Genomic DNA, 16,431 nt, shown 5'->3' on the forward strand with positions numbered 1-16,431 from the left:
AGCATATGAAAAGATTTTCAACATTTTTATGTCATAAGGGTGTTCTTAGTAGTAGTTTATCACTGCAAAAGAGTGGAAGCATGACTGTCCTTGAATTGAATTGCAATGTAATACTGTTCAGCTAGTAAAAGGAAGAAGGCATCCAAGTGTTGAAAGGGAAACAAAACAAAACTGTCAACTAAGAATGCCTGGCAAAGTTGTCCTTCAGAATTGAAAGATAAAGAATTTTCTGGACAAAGACAATCTCAAGGAGCTCCTCACCACTAGACTGGCCTTACGCGAAATGTTAAAGGGACTTCTTTAAGCTGAAATTAAAGGGTACTAATTAGTAACAAGAAAACATATGAAAATATAAATCTCACTGATAAAGGTAAGTATGTAGTAAAAATCATAATAATCTAATGTTGCAAAGGTGTTGGGTTAATCACTTCTAAATCTTGTGTGAAGGTTAAAAGAAAAGCATTATTAACTGTAACTATAATAATTTGTTAATGGATACATAAGATAAAAAGATGTAAACTGTGGTATGAAAGACATAAAACGTGGGGGCTGAGTTTAATTGTAGAGCTTTAGAATGCATCCAAACTCATCAACGAAGATAGACTGTTATAAAAAGAAGGCAGCTTAAATGTGGAATGGTCACCAAGGTATTTAGTAGAAAAAACAAGCAAGATGCCACTGTCTGGGTAAAATGAACAAAGGAATCTGCACATGTAAGTACTTGTATTGTCCTAGATGATCTCTGCAAGAATATCCAAAAGAACAGTTAAAATGGGTTCCTTTTAGGATAGGTTGAATTTGATCTTTTTGAACTCTTCTAATATATTCATGTATTGACTTTTCAAAAAAACTTAAAAATTACATGCCAATACTGAACTCTTGGCTTTCTGAACTAATGGAAGGGAAAAGAACTATGAATGAATACAAGGCAAGAGGGTAATTTTGAAAAAATTATATTTGGTTTTTAGAATTCAGCCAGAGGTACATGAACCACAGATGTTTATCACCCCTCCAAGACCAAGTTCATTTTCAGCAGCCCAGATGAGACCACAATAAATGAAGTAAGTAGAATAAGGCTACCCTGGTATCATCACTCTGCTCAATCTCCATAACTAGCTTTACACATTTTGCTCAGTATTTTAAATTAAAAGAGCTTCTGGTAAAGGTAAATTATAGACTGGAACTGTTTTCCAGAATAGGTAAGTTCTCATTCAGTTTGAAACCCCTGTTCTTATAGTTTTGCCCCTTTGTCTATTTCCCATCCTCCAACTCTGAACAAGCCTTTCTATCCTTAGAGACTCAGCCCAACTTCTGTGCAGATCTGCTCCAGTTTGAATCCAAATGAATTTTTCTTAATGAAACTTCTATAACTCCTAATATATTGCTTAGTAATTATTCCATGAACATGTGTCTTGCCTCTTTAATTGGACTATAAACTCTCTAGGGATTATGGGATATATTATATATATATGTATGTATGTATGTATATATGTGTATATATGTATGTATGTATATGTGTGTGTGTGTGTGTACATATCACTTATTTTTTTGGACTCTAAAGCATTCCCAGTCCAGTTGTGGACCAATGGAAGGTGTTAAAAGTGAATGAAAACAGGTTATTTGGGCCCCATTCACATATACTTGCTCAAAGTGGAGAACCTACCTCAGCCCTCCAGGATGAGTCTGGTTTTGGTCTTTCTCCATATAAATCATGAATGACATTTGGTTTTTATTTCTGCCATTAATTTAAAAAGCACTGGGAAAATCATTTTTGATTTGCACATGAAATAATATATTGCTTTTCAGAATGAAAACAAATTCTGTGACTCATTTTTGTTATGAATAATTTAGAACATTTGTGTATATCCTATTTCTGGATAAAATAGTTCAAAATAAGATTTTAGTAATGCATGTGTGATACATATTTAAAAACAAAAATATCTTCTTGAATGTTTGTCTTTGTAGTAAATGCAAGTCATTCAAATTGTTTTCTCTCAAGACCCAAAAATGCTAGGGCATTGCCAGCTTTGAGTCTATCCTGCAAAAGAAAAAAAAGTTTTATTTTATTTTATTTTGTTTTGTTTTTGGGGGGGGGGGGACAGAGAGAGAGAGAGAGAGAGAGAGAGAGAGAGAGAGAGAATCTTAAGCAGGCTCCACACTCAGCCAGAAGCCCAGTGTGGGCCTCAATCCCATGACCCTGGGATCATGACCTGTGCTGAAGTCAAGAGTGGGATGCTCAACCAACTGAGCCACCCAGGTGCCCCAAGGTTTTTTTTTTAAGCATTATTTAATGGTTGTTTTAAAATACTTATTGAGTGTCTTTATCAGGTTTTTAAAAGATGAATTTCCCAATGTGAGAGAAAAATGTTAGCAAGTTAAACAATGAATCTCTTGACCCCTGTTTTGCCCCACTATTTGAAATCTGTTTCAAACTTGGTCATGGGAACAAAGGAGAATTATAAGGGGGGAGAGCTCTCTTAGGAAAAAACGCCTTTCTTTGGAAAACTCTGCAGGACCCTCTAGTGGGTTTCAAGGACTATTTAGAGGCAAATACAGTTGACCCTTGAACAACAGGAGTTTGAACTGTGTAAGTTCACTTACATTTGGATTTTTTTTTGAATAAATATATTGGAAAAATTTTTTGAGATTTGTGACAATTTAGAAAAACTCGCAAACTGTGTAACCTAAAAGTACTGAAAAGTTTTTTAAAAAGTTAGGTGTTATTGTAACATTACGGTGTATAATACATGTAATATACAAAATATGTGTTAATTGACTGTGTTATTGGTAAGGCTTGTGGTCAACAGCAGGCTATTTGTAGTTAAGCTTTTGGGGGGTCAAATGTTATACATGAATTTTGATGTAGGAGTTAGCATCCCTAACTCAGTGTTGTTCAAAGGTCAACTGCATAGAGAAAAGGTACACTGTAGGTCTGTGGGACAGGAGAGCTGGAAACAGTGCCCAGAAATCTTGTAGCCATCCTCCAGTTTCTAGGCATATGTGTTATCCCTTCACATGGCCCTGAATAAAAGGTAAGCTCTTTTGGTACAAGAAAAGTGACAGATGAAGCACCTCAGAATATGGTACAAGTATGTATATTTATAGATTTCAGATGAGAAAAGGACTCTGAAATTTTTCTTCACTTTCTTCCCAGTTATAGACTAGGTCAGCTCCACAAAGAAACTCCTGTGACTTAAGGGGTAACTTTTGTGATACCCTAATTGATATACGTCCAGCTTGCAAAGGGCAGGCAAGAATGGAAGGAAATGTATGGAGTTGTGTAACATTTGTGGATATTAATGCATTTCAGTGTATCTTAACGGCTTCAGGGTTCTCAAACAGCCTTGGAGAGTGGGTGATTTGAGCAGGGACCTCTTATTCAGGGTTCTTCCTTGATCCACACTTGGACCATTCCCTCTAAAGAAAGCTTTTAGAAGTGACTCTTGCTGCTCTGAGAAACTATGTGCTTTACCTTTACAAATAGGTTGGGACCAACTACCGTTTGAAGAAGATACATTTTGGCGTGTTGGATTTGGGATTGGGTCCATGTGCTATAATCCAATGGTTAATATTGCCTTTGGTAAATCACCCAGCATCCAAATCTTGTTTTCCTCCTCTGCATCTGCATACTGGAATGCAACTACCTGTCTACCTCCCAGTGTTGTTATGGTCATCAAATGGGTTTATTTATTTCATTTAAAAAATGTTTTAGTGAGATTTACCTTCATATGGCTCAAAATTAGAAAGATACAAAATGGACGCTTCCTTTCACTACTGCCACCCAACCAGTACTTTTTCTTCCCAGAGTTATTAGTTTCTTGTCTGTTTTTCCCAAAGGTATTTATGCATATATAAGCAAATACTTGTATTTAGGTGTATAGGTTTTTTCATAAATGGTTAGTATATTATACACAAATGGAAGTACACTATATGTGTTGTTTTGTACCTTGCTTTTTAAACTTAATATATCTTGGAAATTGATTTTTAATTTTTTTTATACATTCCATTGTATGGATATATTATTGTTTATTCCCCTATAGATTCTTTTCAGTCTTTTATTATAAACAGTGTTACAGTGAGCAGTCTTTTAAGGAATGTCATGAATTTGTGACAGTGTAAAATTTTCATGCAAGAGTTTTTAAAAACTTTGACCTTAAAAGTCATAAGCATGGGGGCGCCTGGGTGGCTCAGTTGGTTAAGTGACTGACTCTTGATTTTGGCTTAGGTCATGATCTTGAACCCATGGTGGGTTCCATGCTAACAGTGCAGAGCCTGCTTGAGATTCTCTCCACTCTGTCTGCCCCTACCCCTGCTCATACTTTCTCTCTCAAAATAAATAAAGAAATATTAAAAAACATCATAGCACATAAAATTAAAAAACTAGAGGTATAAAATAATAGTAGTTATTATTCCATTAAAGTTTTGTAAGTTCTTTTTTTTTTTTTTTTTTTTAACTTTTTTTGAGAGAGAGAGAGAGCACAAGCAGGGGAGAGGCAGAGAGAGAAGGAGACAGAATCCCACACAGTCTCCACACTGTCAGTGCAGAGCCAGGTGTGGGGCTTGAACCCACGAACTGTGAGATCTTGACCTGAGCCAAAATCAAGAGTCAGATGCTTAACCGATTGAGCCACCCAGGCGCCCCTCCATTAAAGTTTTAATCGGGATACTTAGGATAATTTGATTTCAGTTTAATTTTGGTTACCTTTATAGAAAGTTTTTCATTTTCAATGTTTGTTGCAAAAAGAAAAATAAAAAAAAAAAAACCTTACTACATACAGCTTCCTACTTTGTTTATTTATTTATTTATTTATTTATTTTTTTAATTTTTTTTTTTTTAACGTTTATTTATTTTTGAGACAGAGACAGAGCATGAACAGGGGAGGAGCAGAGAGAGAGGGAGACACAGAATCTGAAACAGGCTTCAGGCTCTGAGCTGTCAGCACAGAGCCCGACGCGGGGCTCGAACTCACTGACCGTGAGATCATGACCTGAGCCGAAGTCGGATGCCTAACCGACCAAGCCACCCAGGCGCCCCTGTTTATTTATTTTTAAGCTAACTTAAATGTTTATTCTGAGAGAGAGAGTGGATGTGCCTGAGTCGGGGAGGGGCAGAGAGAGAGGGAGAGCGAGAATCCCAAGCAGGCTCCACGCTGTCAGCATAGAGCCCAATGTGGGGCTCAGACCCACCAAGCGCGAGATCATGAGCGAAGCTAAAATCAAGAGTTAGACACTTAGCCAACTGAGCCACCTAGGCACCGTGCTTCCTACTTTAAATAAGTGAATATTTAACAATCCAAGACTTTCAGTGCTTTACGACGGGTTAAGTGGCAAAGGGGAGACTTTCTGTAGAAAGCAGTCTGAAGTTTCCTAGTTAATAATTGTCCCTATGTCTTCATCTTTGGCCACCCTTGACCCCAGTTGTGATTAATGGTGAGGCCCTTAGGAAGAACTTGTTCTGTTGAGGGGTAGGGGTGAGGAAGGGAAGAGGATGACAAAGGAGAGGGGATCTGGGGACACAGCGTCTCATTATAAACTCATCTGACTTCATAAGCCTAAAGGGCAGAATAGGCAGTGGCAGCATTATAGCACATTTTAGTATCATTTACCCACCCTAAAAGTCAAATGCCGAAAGAAGAAAATTGTTACTTGAGAGTTCTGGTTCTTTGAGTTCTGTTAATCAAGACTTTAGTCTTAAGATCCAAATAATGGGAATCATTACAATTTTTGAGATTGGTAGATTTGTTACAGAAATATTAAAGGAAAAACTTAGGCATTTTTCTTATTCATCTAACATGTAAACATAAATGTGTTATTGTGATACGCTTCTTGACAGTTTTCTTTCTCTGCTTTATGAATTTAGTTGTACTAGGTTGGCTTTCAGCTTTTTAAAAAAGTAGTTAAAAAAATTTGAATTCCAGTTAGTTAACGTACACTGTTGTATTAGTTTCAGGTGTATAATATAGCGGTTCAGTAGTTTTTACTTGGTCCTCATCAAGATGTTGTACTGTTAATCCCTTTTACGTGTTTTACTCATCCCCCAACCTACCTCACTGTGGTAACCATCTGTTTGTTCTCTATAGTTAAGAGTCTGTTTTTTGGTTTCTTTTTTTTCTGCTTTGTTCATTTGTTTTGTTTCTTAAATTCCATATATGACTAAATGGTGTTTGTCTTTGACTCATTTCATTTAGCGTTATACTCTAACTCCATCCATGTTATTGCAAAAGGCAAGATTTCATTCTTTTTTTATGGCTGAGTAATATATATGTGTGTGTGTGTGTGTGTGTGTACACACACACATATATAAACCACATCTTCCTTTGCTCTTTAACAGTTTTGCTATTTCCAATAACAGTTCTAGGAATATTAGGTGTAATATTTCCCTTGTTCTTTGTTGTCACGTATCAAAGTACATACTCTGAAACCAAAGAATTAGAGCAGGAAAACTCAGGGAAAAGACCATGAAGTAAACGGCATATACCTTTGTTTCTGCATCAAATTCTTCTATGGACTCTATTAATTTTCCAGGTTCCAGCTCCCCTAGTGGAAAGGGGTAATCAGTTCCCAAAATGACTTTATCCTGAAAAAAATTTTATATAGAGCATCAAAGAACCTCATCTAAATACAATTATATTAACATATTACAAGCACTCCTATGATAAAATAACAAATTCCTTCCAGTTAATAGAAACAAACTGATCTAAAATGTTAAAGATTTAATGAATTCAAAATGTATTCTGACATTTTCTCCAGCAGGTGTCGCTATTGGGTTTCTTAAAGTTGCAAATCAACCCCCATCCTCCTTTCTTTTTTTTTTTTTTTTTTTTTTTAACGTTTTATTTATTTTTGAGACAGAGAGAGAGCATGAATGGGGGAGGGGCAGAGAGAGAGGGAGACACAGAATCGGAAGCAGGCTCCAGGCTCTGAGCCATCAGCCCAGAGCCTGACGCGGGGCTCGAACTCACGGACCGCGAGATCGTGACCTGAGCTGAAGTCAGACGCTTAACTGACTGAGCCACCCAGGCGCCCCCCCCATCCTCCCTTCTTAAAATAACTGAATATATAATTCTCAAATATAAGAAGCAAGTATTTATTCAATAAAGCATGCTGATATCTTTAGACAAAATAAGGGTTCTGTATTCCTTAGAATGACATGTTGCAATTGATCCTATATATATATATGTGTATATATATATACATATACATATATATATATATATACACACACACACATATATATATATATATATCCCATATGTATATATTTTAAAGACTTTATTTTTAAGTAATCTGTACACTCATTGTGGGGCTTGAACTCACAACCCTGAGACCAAGAGTTGCATGCTCCATGGACAGAACTAGCCAGGCACCCCTGGTCCCATGATTTTTGAAAACATGCTAGAGTTGGAAGGGAGAAAATAAAAAACAACTGGATAAAAAGTAAAGACAAACAAAAACCAATCCCCAAATAATTCCTATCTCTATAAACTGAACCAGTCTGGTTTTTTTTTTGTTTTTTTTTTTTAATGATGTAGCTTGAATCTCTATTTGATACTTTGTACAACAAAGTACAAAGGCTTGTCCATCTACAAATATATAAAGTGGTATGTCAAGCAATGTGTTAGAATCTAGATTATCCTGGCCAACAAACAGAAACGTTCTCTGTCTTCAGAGAACTTGTAATTCGGTAAAAAAGAGTGACATTAAATCAATAATGGAAATCTATTAAAATAAAATAAGAAAAACACATTTTCAACCAGAAATTTTACTTCTAGAAATGTGTAGGGCGCCTGGGTGGCTCAGTCGGTTAAGCGTCCGACTTCGGCTCAGGTCACGATCTCACGGTCCGTGAGTTCGAGCCCCGTGTCGGGCTCTGGACTGACGGCTCAGAGCCTGGAGCCTGCTTCTGATTCTGTGTCTCCCTCTCTCTCTGCCCCTCCCCCGTACATGCTCTGTTTCTCTCTGTCTCAAAAATAAATAAAAACGTTAAAAAAAATTTTTTTTTTTAAAAATAAAAAAAAAAAAGACATGTGTTCCACTAATACACTTGTAATGGAAATATATATGAGAAAATTAATTGCAACATTATTTGTAGCATCAAAAGACTAGCAAACTAAATTATAGCATATCTAAGAAATAAAGAGGAATGAGGAATACTTACCTATGTTGAAATGGAATAATCACTGAGTTATATTGTAAGGTAGAATGATGTTGAAGTTAAATTGTAAAGAGAAAAAAGTCTAGGACAATGTATCTGCTATGCTCATATTTCTGTTTTTAATAAGGAATATATAGATACGCAAATGAATGTTTGTATGTATGCAGTCTATTTAAGGAATTGTACCCAAGAAACAAGTAACATTAGTTGCCTCTGGAAAAGAACATTAGGATTTGGGGATGGAGGAGATCCCTTCTCCCCCTTTTGGAATGTAATTAGCTTAATACAAATATACCTTTTAAAAATATATAATTCAGTGGGTTTTAATATATTTTTGTATTTGTGTAATCATTTCCATCATCTAATTCCAGAACATTTTTATCATACCAAAGTTAATCCCATACCTGTTAACAGGCACTTCCCATTCCCTCTTTCTTCCCTTCCTAGGGTAAACTAATTTACCCTAGGAATTGCCTGCTCTGGACATTTTATGTAAACAGAACAATGTATTATGTTGCCATCTTTTGTTTAGTGTACTGTTTTCAAGGTCATCCATGTTGTAGCCTAAATCAATACTTCTTTCCTTTTTATGTGGAATAATATTCCATTGTATAGATGTACCATGTTTTATTTATCTGCTTACCAGATAATGGACATTGGGTTGTTTCTACTTTTTGGCTATTATGATAATGCTGCTCTGAATACTTTTTTAAAAAATTTTTATTTATTTTGAAAGTGGGAGAAAGCATGAGTGGAGGAGGGGCAGAAAGCGAGCAGGTGAGAGAGAATCCCAAGCAGGCTCTGTGCTGTCTGCAGATTTCATGACTGTGAGATCATGACCTGAATAGAAATCAAGAGCCAGATGCTTAACTGGCTGAACCACCCAGGCACCCCTCCTCTGAACATTTTTGTGCAAGTTTTTACATCAACATGCTTTCATTTCTCCTAGATATACACTTATCAGTGGGGTTGCTGGGTCATGTGGTAAGTCCATGTTTAACATTTTGAGGAGCTACTTTTCACAGTGGATGCAGCATTCTGCATTCTAACCAGGAATGTCTGAGGATTCTAATTTCTCCAAGTCCTCATCAACACTTGCTATTGTCTGTCTTTTTAATTATAGCCATCATAGATATAAAATAATATCTCACTGTGGTTTTAATTTACATTTCTCTAATGAATAATTATCTTGAACATCTTTTCATGTGTTAGTTGGCCATTTTATGTCATTGGAGAGATATCTATTCAGAACATTGTGTCTATTCAAGCCCATTTATTTTTTATAGTTGAGTTGTAAGAGTTTTAAAATACTTTCTGGGGGCGCCTGGGTGGCTCAGTCGGTTGAGCGTCCGACTTCGGCTCAGGTCACGATCTTGCGGTCCGTGAGTTCGAGCCCGGCGTCGGGCTCTGGGCTGATGGCTCAGAGCCTGGAGCCTGCTTCCGATTCTGTGTCTCCCTCTCTCTCTGCCCCTCCCCCGTTCATGCTCTGTCTCTCTCTGTCCCAAAAATAAATAAACGTTAAAAAAAAATTTGTTAAAAAAAAAAATAAATAAAATACTTTCTGAATGTTAGAGGTTTATCAGATATATATCTACAGATATTTTGTTCATTCTGTGGGTTATCTTTTCATTTTACTAGAAGTATATATGAAGTACAAAAGTTTTTCATTTTGATGAAGTCTAATTTATCTAAAAACTTTGGTTCCTTATGCTTTTGGTGTCATATTTAAGAAACTATTGCCTAATCCAAGGTCACAAAGATTTACAACTATATTTTCTTCTAAGTGTTTGTAGTTTTCCTTTTTCCATTTAGGTCTCTGATCTATTGGGGTTCATTTTTATGTGGGGTATAAATAAGCGGTACAACTTAATTTTTATTTTTTTGCATGTGGATACCCAGTTATTTTCCTGCTATAAGTTGAAAAGACTATTCTTTCCTCATTTAATTCCATTGGCACCTCTGTTCTAAATCAGTTGATCTTTATGTCTGCCCTATGCTAGTACTACACAGTTTTGACTACTGTAGCTGTGTAAAAAGTTGTGAAATTAGAAGTGTGAGTCCTTCAACTTTGTTCTTTTTACATTGGTTTTGTCTATTTTGGGTCTGTTGCTTTTATATATGAATTTTAGGATCAGCTTGTCAATTCTGCAACAGAAAAAAAAGGCACCTGGATTTTTGATAGGGATTGCATTGAATCTGTAGGTCAATATGGGGACTATTGCCATTTCACAGTATGGAGTTTTCCAATCAGTGAACATGAGATGTCTTTCTTTTAAGTTTTTATTTAAATTCCAGTTAGTTAACATACAGTGTAATATTAGTTTCAGGTGTCCAGTATAGTGATTTAACATTTCTATGCATCACCCACTGCTCATCACAAGTTCACTCTTTAATGAACATAGGATGGCTTTTCATATTTTTTTAATGTTTATTTATTTTTGAGAGAGAGAGAGAAGAGAGAGAGAGAGTGAGTGAGCAGAGGAGAGGCAAAGAGAGAGGGAGACACAGAATCTGAAGCAGGCTCCAGGCTCTGAGCTGTCAGCACAGAACCAGATGTGGGGTTCAAACTCACGAACTGCGAGATCATGACATGAGCCAAAGTCAGTCGCTTAACTGACTGAGCCACCCAGGCACCCTGGAATGTCTTTTCATTTATGTAGGTCTTTGATTTTCTTTAGCAGTGTTTTATAGTTTAGTGCCCAAGTCTTGCACTTCTTTAGTTGGATTTATTCCTACGTATTTCATTCTTTTGAATGCTATTATAGATGAGATTTATAATATGGATTATTTTTATGGATTTTTCATTGCTAGTATATAGAAATATGATTAAGTTTTATATATTTATTTTGTTACCTACAGTCTTGCTGTATCTGTTTATTAGCCCTCATGGTTTATTTGTAGATTCTTTAGAATTTTCTTTTTTTTTTAAATTTTTTAATGTTTATTTATTTTGGAGAGAGAGAGACAGAGTGTGAGTCGGGAAGGGGCAGAGAGAGAGAGAGAGAGAGAGAGAGAGAGGGAGACAAAGAACCAGAAGCAGGCTCCAGGCTCCACACTGTCAGCACAGAGCCTGACCCGGGACTCAAACTCACCAGCCATGAGATCACCATGATCTCATGATCATGGCCTGAACCAAAGTCAAATGCTCAACTGACTGAGCCACCCAGGTGCCCCCCATTTCTTTTTTTAATTTTGTAATAATTTATTTATTTTGGGGGAGAGAGAGAGAGACAGTGTGTGAGCAGGGGAAGGGCAGAGAGAGAGCATAGGATTTTCTATGTATAAGGTCATGTCATCTGAAATATTTATGCTTCTTCCCTCCCAATCTGGATGCCTTTTATTTATTTTCCTTCCCTAATTTCCCTGGCCAGAGTCTCCAGTGCATCGTTAAATAGAAATGGTGAGAGCAGAACCTTTCAGTTCACCATTAAGTGTGTTAATGTTAGTTAGTTGCGGATATTTAATAGATGCTCTTTATCAGGTTGAGGAAGCTCTCTTCTTCTAGTTGTTGAGTGTTTTTATCATTCAAGGCTGTTGGATCTTGTTTAGTACTTTTCCTGCGTCTATTGAGATGATTTTGTAGTTTTTGTTCTTTATTCTATTAATATGCTATTGATTGGTGTGTGTGTGTGTCTGTCTGTCTGTTGAAAAACCTTGTGTTCCTGGGATAAATCCCAGTAGGTCATAGTGTATAATTCTTTTTATCTGTTGCTAGATTGAGTTTAATAAATATCATTGGGGAAATTTGCATCTGTATTCATAAAGGATATTAGCCTGTAGTTTTCTTGTGATTACTTGGTCTGGTTTTGGTATCAGCGTGATGCTGGCTTCATAGAATAAGTTAGGAAGTGTTTCCTTCATTTGTATTTTTTCAAACGATTTGTGATGGATTGAAGTGGTTGTAATTCTTTTTAAATTTTTTGGTAAAATTCACCAGTGAAGCCATCTGGTCCTGGGCTTTTTTTTTGTGAGACATTTTAAAATTATGAGTTTAACCTCTTTACTTGTTATAGGTCTATTCAGATGTTCTTTTTCTTCTTGAGTCAGTTTCTGTCATCTTTCTAGGAATTTCTCCATTTCATTTAGGTTATCTGATTTGTTAGCATATATTTGCTCATAGTTTTTTCCTATAATTCTTTTTATTTCTGTAAGATCTGTAGTAATGGCCTCTCTTTCATGTCCAATTTTAAGGTTTTTTTTAAGTCTTTTTTTTTTTTTTTCAGTTTATTCATTTTTGAGAGAGAGAACAGGGGAGTGTCAGAGAGAGAGTGGAAGAGAGAGAATCCATGCAGGCTTCACTGTCAGTGCAGAACTTGATGTGGGGCTCGAACTCATGAACTATGAGATCATGACCTGAGCCAAAATCAAGAGTCAGATGCTCAACTGACTGAGCTACGCAAACACCCTCGTTACAGCCTTTCTAGGAGAAGGATCCCATCATTGTCCCCATTCAACAGACGAGGAAACAGAGATGAAAACTAACTTGCTTAGAGTTGCACAGCTAGTATGTGGTAAAGCAAGGCTTGTGTCTCCATTTTTTCCACTCAGCTAAGAAGTGGGATAGAAATTATCTCTAGCTCTGAGCCAAAGGCCTGGTACAGAGTAGATGTTTATTGAATTAAATTGGACCACTACTATAATTTTATAACTGATTCCGGTCTCATCCATTTTAATCAATATCTAACACTGGAGAGAGTGCTGATTTGAATATAAATCTGATCATGCCACATCCCTGCTCAAGCTCTTTCAATAATTTCCTCTTGTCCAGAAGGTGCAACCCAAATTTCTTAGCAAGGAACAAAATGCCCCCAGTAAATGTGAGAAAAAAAGTTGTCCCAAATCTAAACTGGGGCAGAGCTTTGTGGCCTGATATGGCTATCTATTCTGCCTGGTGAATAATGAGCATTCTTTTTTTAAAAATTGAGGCATAATTGATGTATAACATTATGTTAGTTTCAGCTGTCTTGCATAATGGTTCGATACTTGCATATATTATGAAAACGATCACCGCAATAAGTTTAGTTAACATTTGTCACCAAACATAGATTAGCATTCTTGATAAAATACTTGGGTAATTTTTTTTGGTAGACTTTAATGAGTTTAAGAGCTCCTAGGACATACCCTAGGAAGACTATTAGTCTTCAAACTAGACTAAGAATTGTAACCAATAATGTAAAGAGGCTAATTGTCCTTGACTAGATAGTTATCTTCTTTCTTAAAATACAGTCTAAAAATAACTAACCATCTTTTCCCCTATAAAATATCTCTGCCAGGATTCTTTGAATTGGACTTTTCAGAAAGCCTGTTTTTGAAACCTGTTTGAAATAAAACTCTGACATGCATATAATCAATCTGAGAGTGGCTTTGCATGTTGAAGGAATGAATACTTGAATGTATGAAAGAGGGAAGTTTGATTGTTACTAGGCCTGAAATATTAAATATATTTTAAGTTTGTTTATTTCTTTGTTTACTTATTTTGAGAGAGAGAGAGAGAGAGAGCGCAAGCATGAGTGTGGTAGGGGCAGAGAGAGAGAATTCCAAGCAGTCTCCTCACTGCCAGTGCAGAGCCTGATGTGGGCCTCAGACTCACAACCCATGAGATCATGACCTGTGCTGAAATCAAGAATCAGATGTTTAACTGACTGAGCCACCCAGGTGCCCCTTAAATATATTTTGAATATGCTAAATTTGACCTCTTATAAGAATAAACGACACTTTACCAGAAAAAAAAAAAAAAAAGATTTTCCTAGGTTTTATGAATACATTTACATGAAATAATATGGGAAAGTGTATAAGAAAGTTAGAGGAAGGCCATGATGGACTAACAACTCTATTTCTAGATTCTTGTATTCATTACTGTAAAAAACCAAGCAAATACACCTGCTGATGGAAGCCCTAAAGACCCGAAGTTATGTCTACTCACATCTGTGCCAACAGCTGATCTCCTTCTGCACTGCCTGTTTTATATTCACTGGAGCTTCATTTGTCCTTATTTCTGCTCCTCTTGCTAAAGCTGTTTACAATTCTAAAACACAACATAATTTTAAAAAGTCCCATGCTATATTACATTTGTTAACTACATTACATGAAATTGAAATTTAGAAATTTATTTTGCTTTCTAGTCAAGAATTCTTCCATTCCCAGTATTATGGCCTTCCTGGATACAAATACATTTGGTGGTGGGCGGGGGGGGGGGGGGGGTGTTGTCCCATTTTAATATGGAGAGAGCAAAGAATTTTAAAGCAGAAATAAAAACCACTTCTCTGCATTTTAATCCTTCTTGGTTAGGATACTTCCCTGCTCTCCTAGCTAACTTGATTATGTATGCCTTTTGCCAAACTCCAAACTCATGGTTTGGCAGTATTCAATTATTATTTAGTAGCTATTGTTCACAGTTCTTCTCTATAGGAGTTTAATTACCCACTTATGATAATCTGGTTTGTTAATTTTTCATACCCTTTATCTGTACAACTTTTATTGATACTGTCTGGTAAATTTTCAACCATTTCTAACTTGGTAGGAATTTCATAAGGGAGAATGAAGTGGGCATAGAAGAACTGGAAATGAAGTTCTAATTAATGGAATTTCTTGTTCAGAGGAAGAAGAGAGAGTAGCAGGGAAGAGGTGGGGAGAAGAAATTCCTCAAAGTGTAGTCCTGAATGATGAAGGTCACATACTCTATTGCTTAATAGCAACCTCCACTTGATAGATGCTTAATAAATACTTCTTGAGTTAAAAATACTTTTTATATTGCTATTTTTACCACCTGTTATCTCATAACTACAAATTGTGTTTTAGAGGGATTACTTGGAGAATCCTGGTTAAGGAGGCATAAAGTATGGACTTGGATGACTGTTGCCCCATTTCCAAGCTCTTGGGGAAACCCAAGCTCTCATGACATCTCAGGTTCCTAAGTAACATACCAGATTCTGACTTCCCCAAAGCTAGAACTTTCTTCTGTCTTCTTTGGTCTAGGATTCTATTCCCCTGGGATCCACCATGCTCATGAACCAACTTTTAAGGATATCTGTGCTAATGTAACATTTGACAACATCTACATTTTAGAGGACTTTTCTAAAGAGTCTGTAAACCCAAAGGAATAATTCTAATGGTGGGCCTTTTAGTTACCACGGCTGCTTCTTCTGGGATCCTGAAATTATACTGTCTACGTAGACAGTGGCTTTCTTTATTAGGCAATGGATAATCCTGATTGATTTCTCAGCACCAACACTACCCCAACATACGTTTCCCTCCTGAAAGCTGGTAACACACATTCCCTATGAGGTCAAAAACTTACTGAGAGGATAGTAGTAATGATTAATATTCCTGCCAGGGAAAAGAAATAAACTGCTCACCTGCTGGGATGTACTAACTTCTCACATTTTCAGGGAATGCTGCAAACACTGAAAGATGTGGCTTGCTAAATAAATTCAAACAGTAGAAGAGAGTTCATTTGTCTTCTAGATAAGGAACAATTAGCTATCATCTCATTAGCCTATTCCATTAGTAGCATATGCAGTAAATACAACATAACTCTATTATAATGTAGCTTATTACAAAAATTCTACCTTACCAAGGATTCAGTTTCCCTGAGACATAATTTCCTAGAGGAGGAGCCTGGTTAATTTAATCAATGCAAAGTAAGATTAGCCTTATATCTGCAAAACCATTATACAAACTCAATTAAACAGACATTAACTTAATACCTCCTATTTGTAAAGCACTAGAGTAGGTGATACAAATTGCTGACATTTGTATAGTCTTTTGGCATAGTATTATATCAGCTCCTCGCATCAACTCTGCATGGTTTTATCATTTCCATTTTACATTTGAGGAACCTGAGGGTGAGAGGGATAAATGACTTAATATGAAATGTCACCTGAGCATCAGAGGAGAGGAAGAGGGTGGTGGAATAGGAGGATACTAGGCTTGCCTTATCCCATGAACACAGCTAGATAACTGTTAGATCATACTAAATACCCCAGAAATTGACCTGAAAACTGACAGAACAAACCCCGCAATTAAAGGGAGAGAAGAGCCACCCTGAAGAAGATAAGAAGTGAGGAGACGTGGGTTAGGGGAGAAGCAGTTCATGGCTGCTGTGGAGGGGAGGGAGCTGCTGTCATGGAGACGGGAGAGAGAGAGCAGCACACAGGGGAACGCACAAAGAGAATGTTACCCCAAAACCATTGGCTTGGAAAATGAGAGGGACTGAATTTTATGAGTTCAACAACAATCAAGGCTTAAAGCCTGGAGTTTTAAAGGTCAGAAGCCTT

The 16,431-nt window shown here is 36.6% G+C and overlaps 1 protein-coding gene and 1 long non-coding RNA gene across 3 annotated transcripts in view; one reads left to right on the forward strand and one right to left on the reverse strand.

The window, feature by feature from the left end:
* The window catches only part of LOC144617170 (uncharacterized), a 35,303-nt gene that overhangs the window by 8,016 nt on the left and 10,856 nt on the right, over nucleotides 1-16,431 (forward strand). For both annotated transcript variants that reach the window (XR_013557334.2, XR_013557333.2), the window contains exon 2: nucleotides 969-1,061. This is a non-coding gene — a long non-coding RNA (uncharacterized LOC144617170). The remainder of the gene's footprint in view (nucleotides 1-968; nucleotides 1,062-16,431) is intronic.
* Nucleotides 1,630-16,431, reverse strand: part of ACMSD (aminocarboxymuconate semialdehyde decarboxylase) — a 53,838-nt gene continuing 39,036 nt past the window's right edge. Inside the window, exons 9-10 of the mRNA XM_078451358.2 lie at nucleotides 6,479-6,577; nucleotides 1,630-2,038 (exon numbers count right to left, since the gene is read on the reverse strand). Of these exons, the coding sequence (XP_078307484.1) occupies nucleotides 1,976-2,038; nucleotides 6,479-6,577 (162 nt within the window). The 3' untranslated portion in view covers nucleotides 1,630-1,975. The remainder of the gene's footprint in view (nucleotides 2,039-6,478; nucleotides 6,578-16,431) is intronic.

This window comes from Panthera onca, chromosome C1, assembly GCF_046562875.1.
Source record: "Panthera onca isolate mPanOnc1 chromosome C1, mPanOnc1 haplotype 2, whole genome shotgun sequence".
NCBI lineage: Eukaryota > Metazoa > Chordata > Mammalia > Carnivora > Felidae > Panthera > Panthera onca.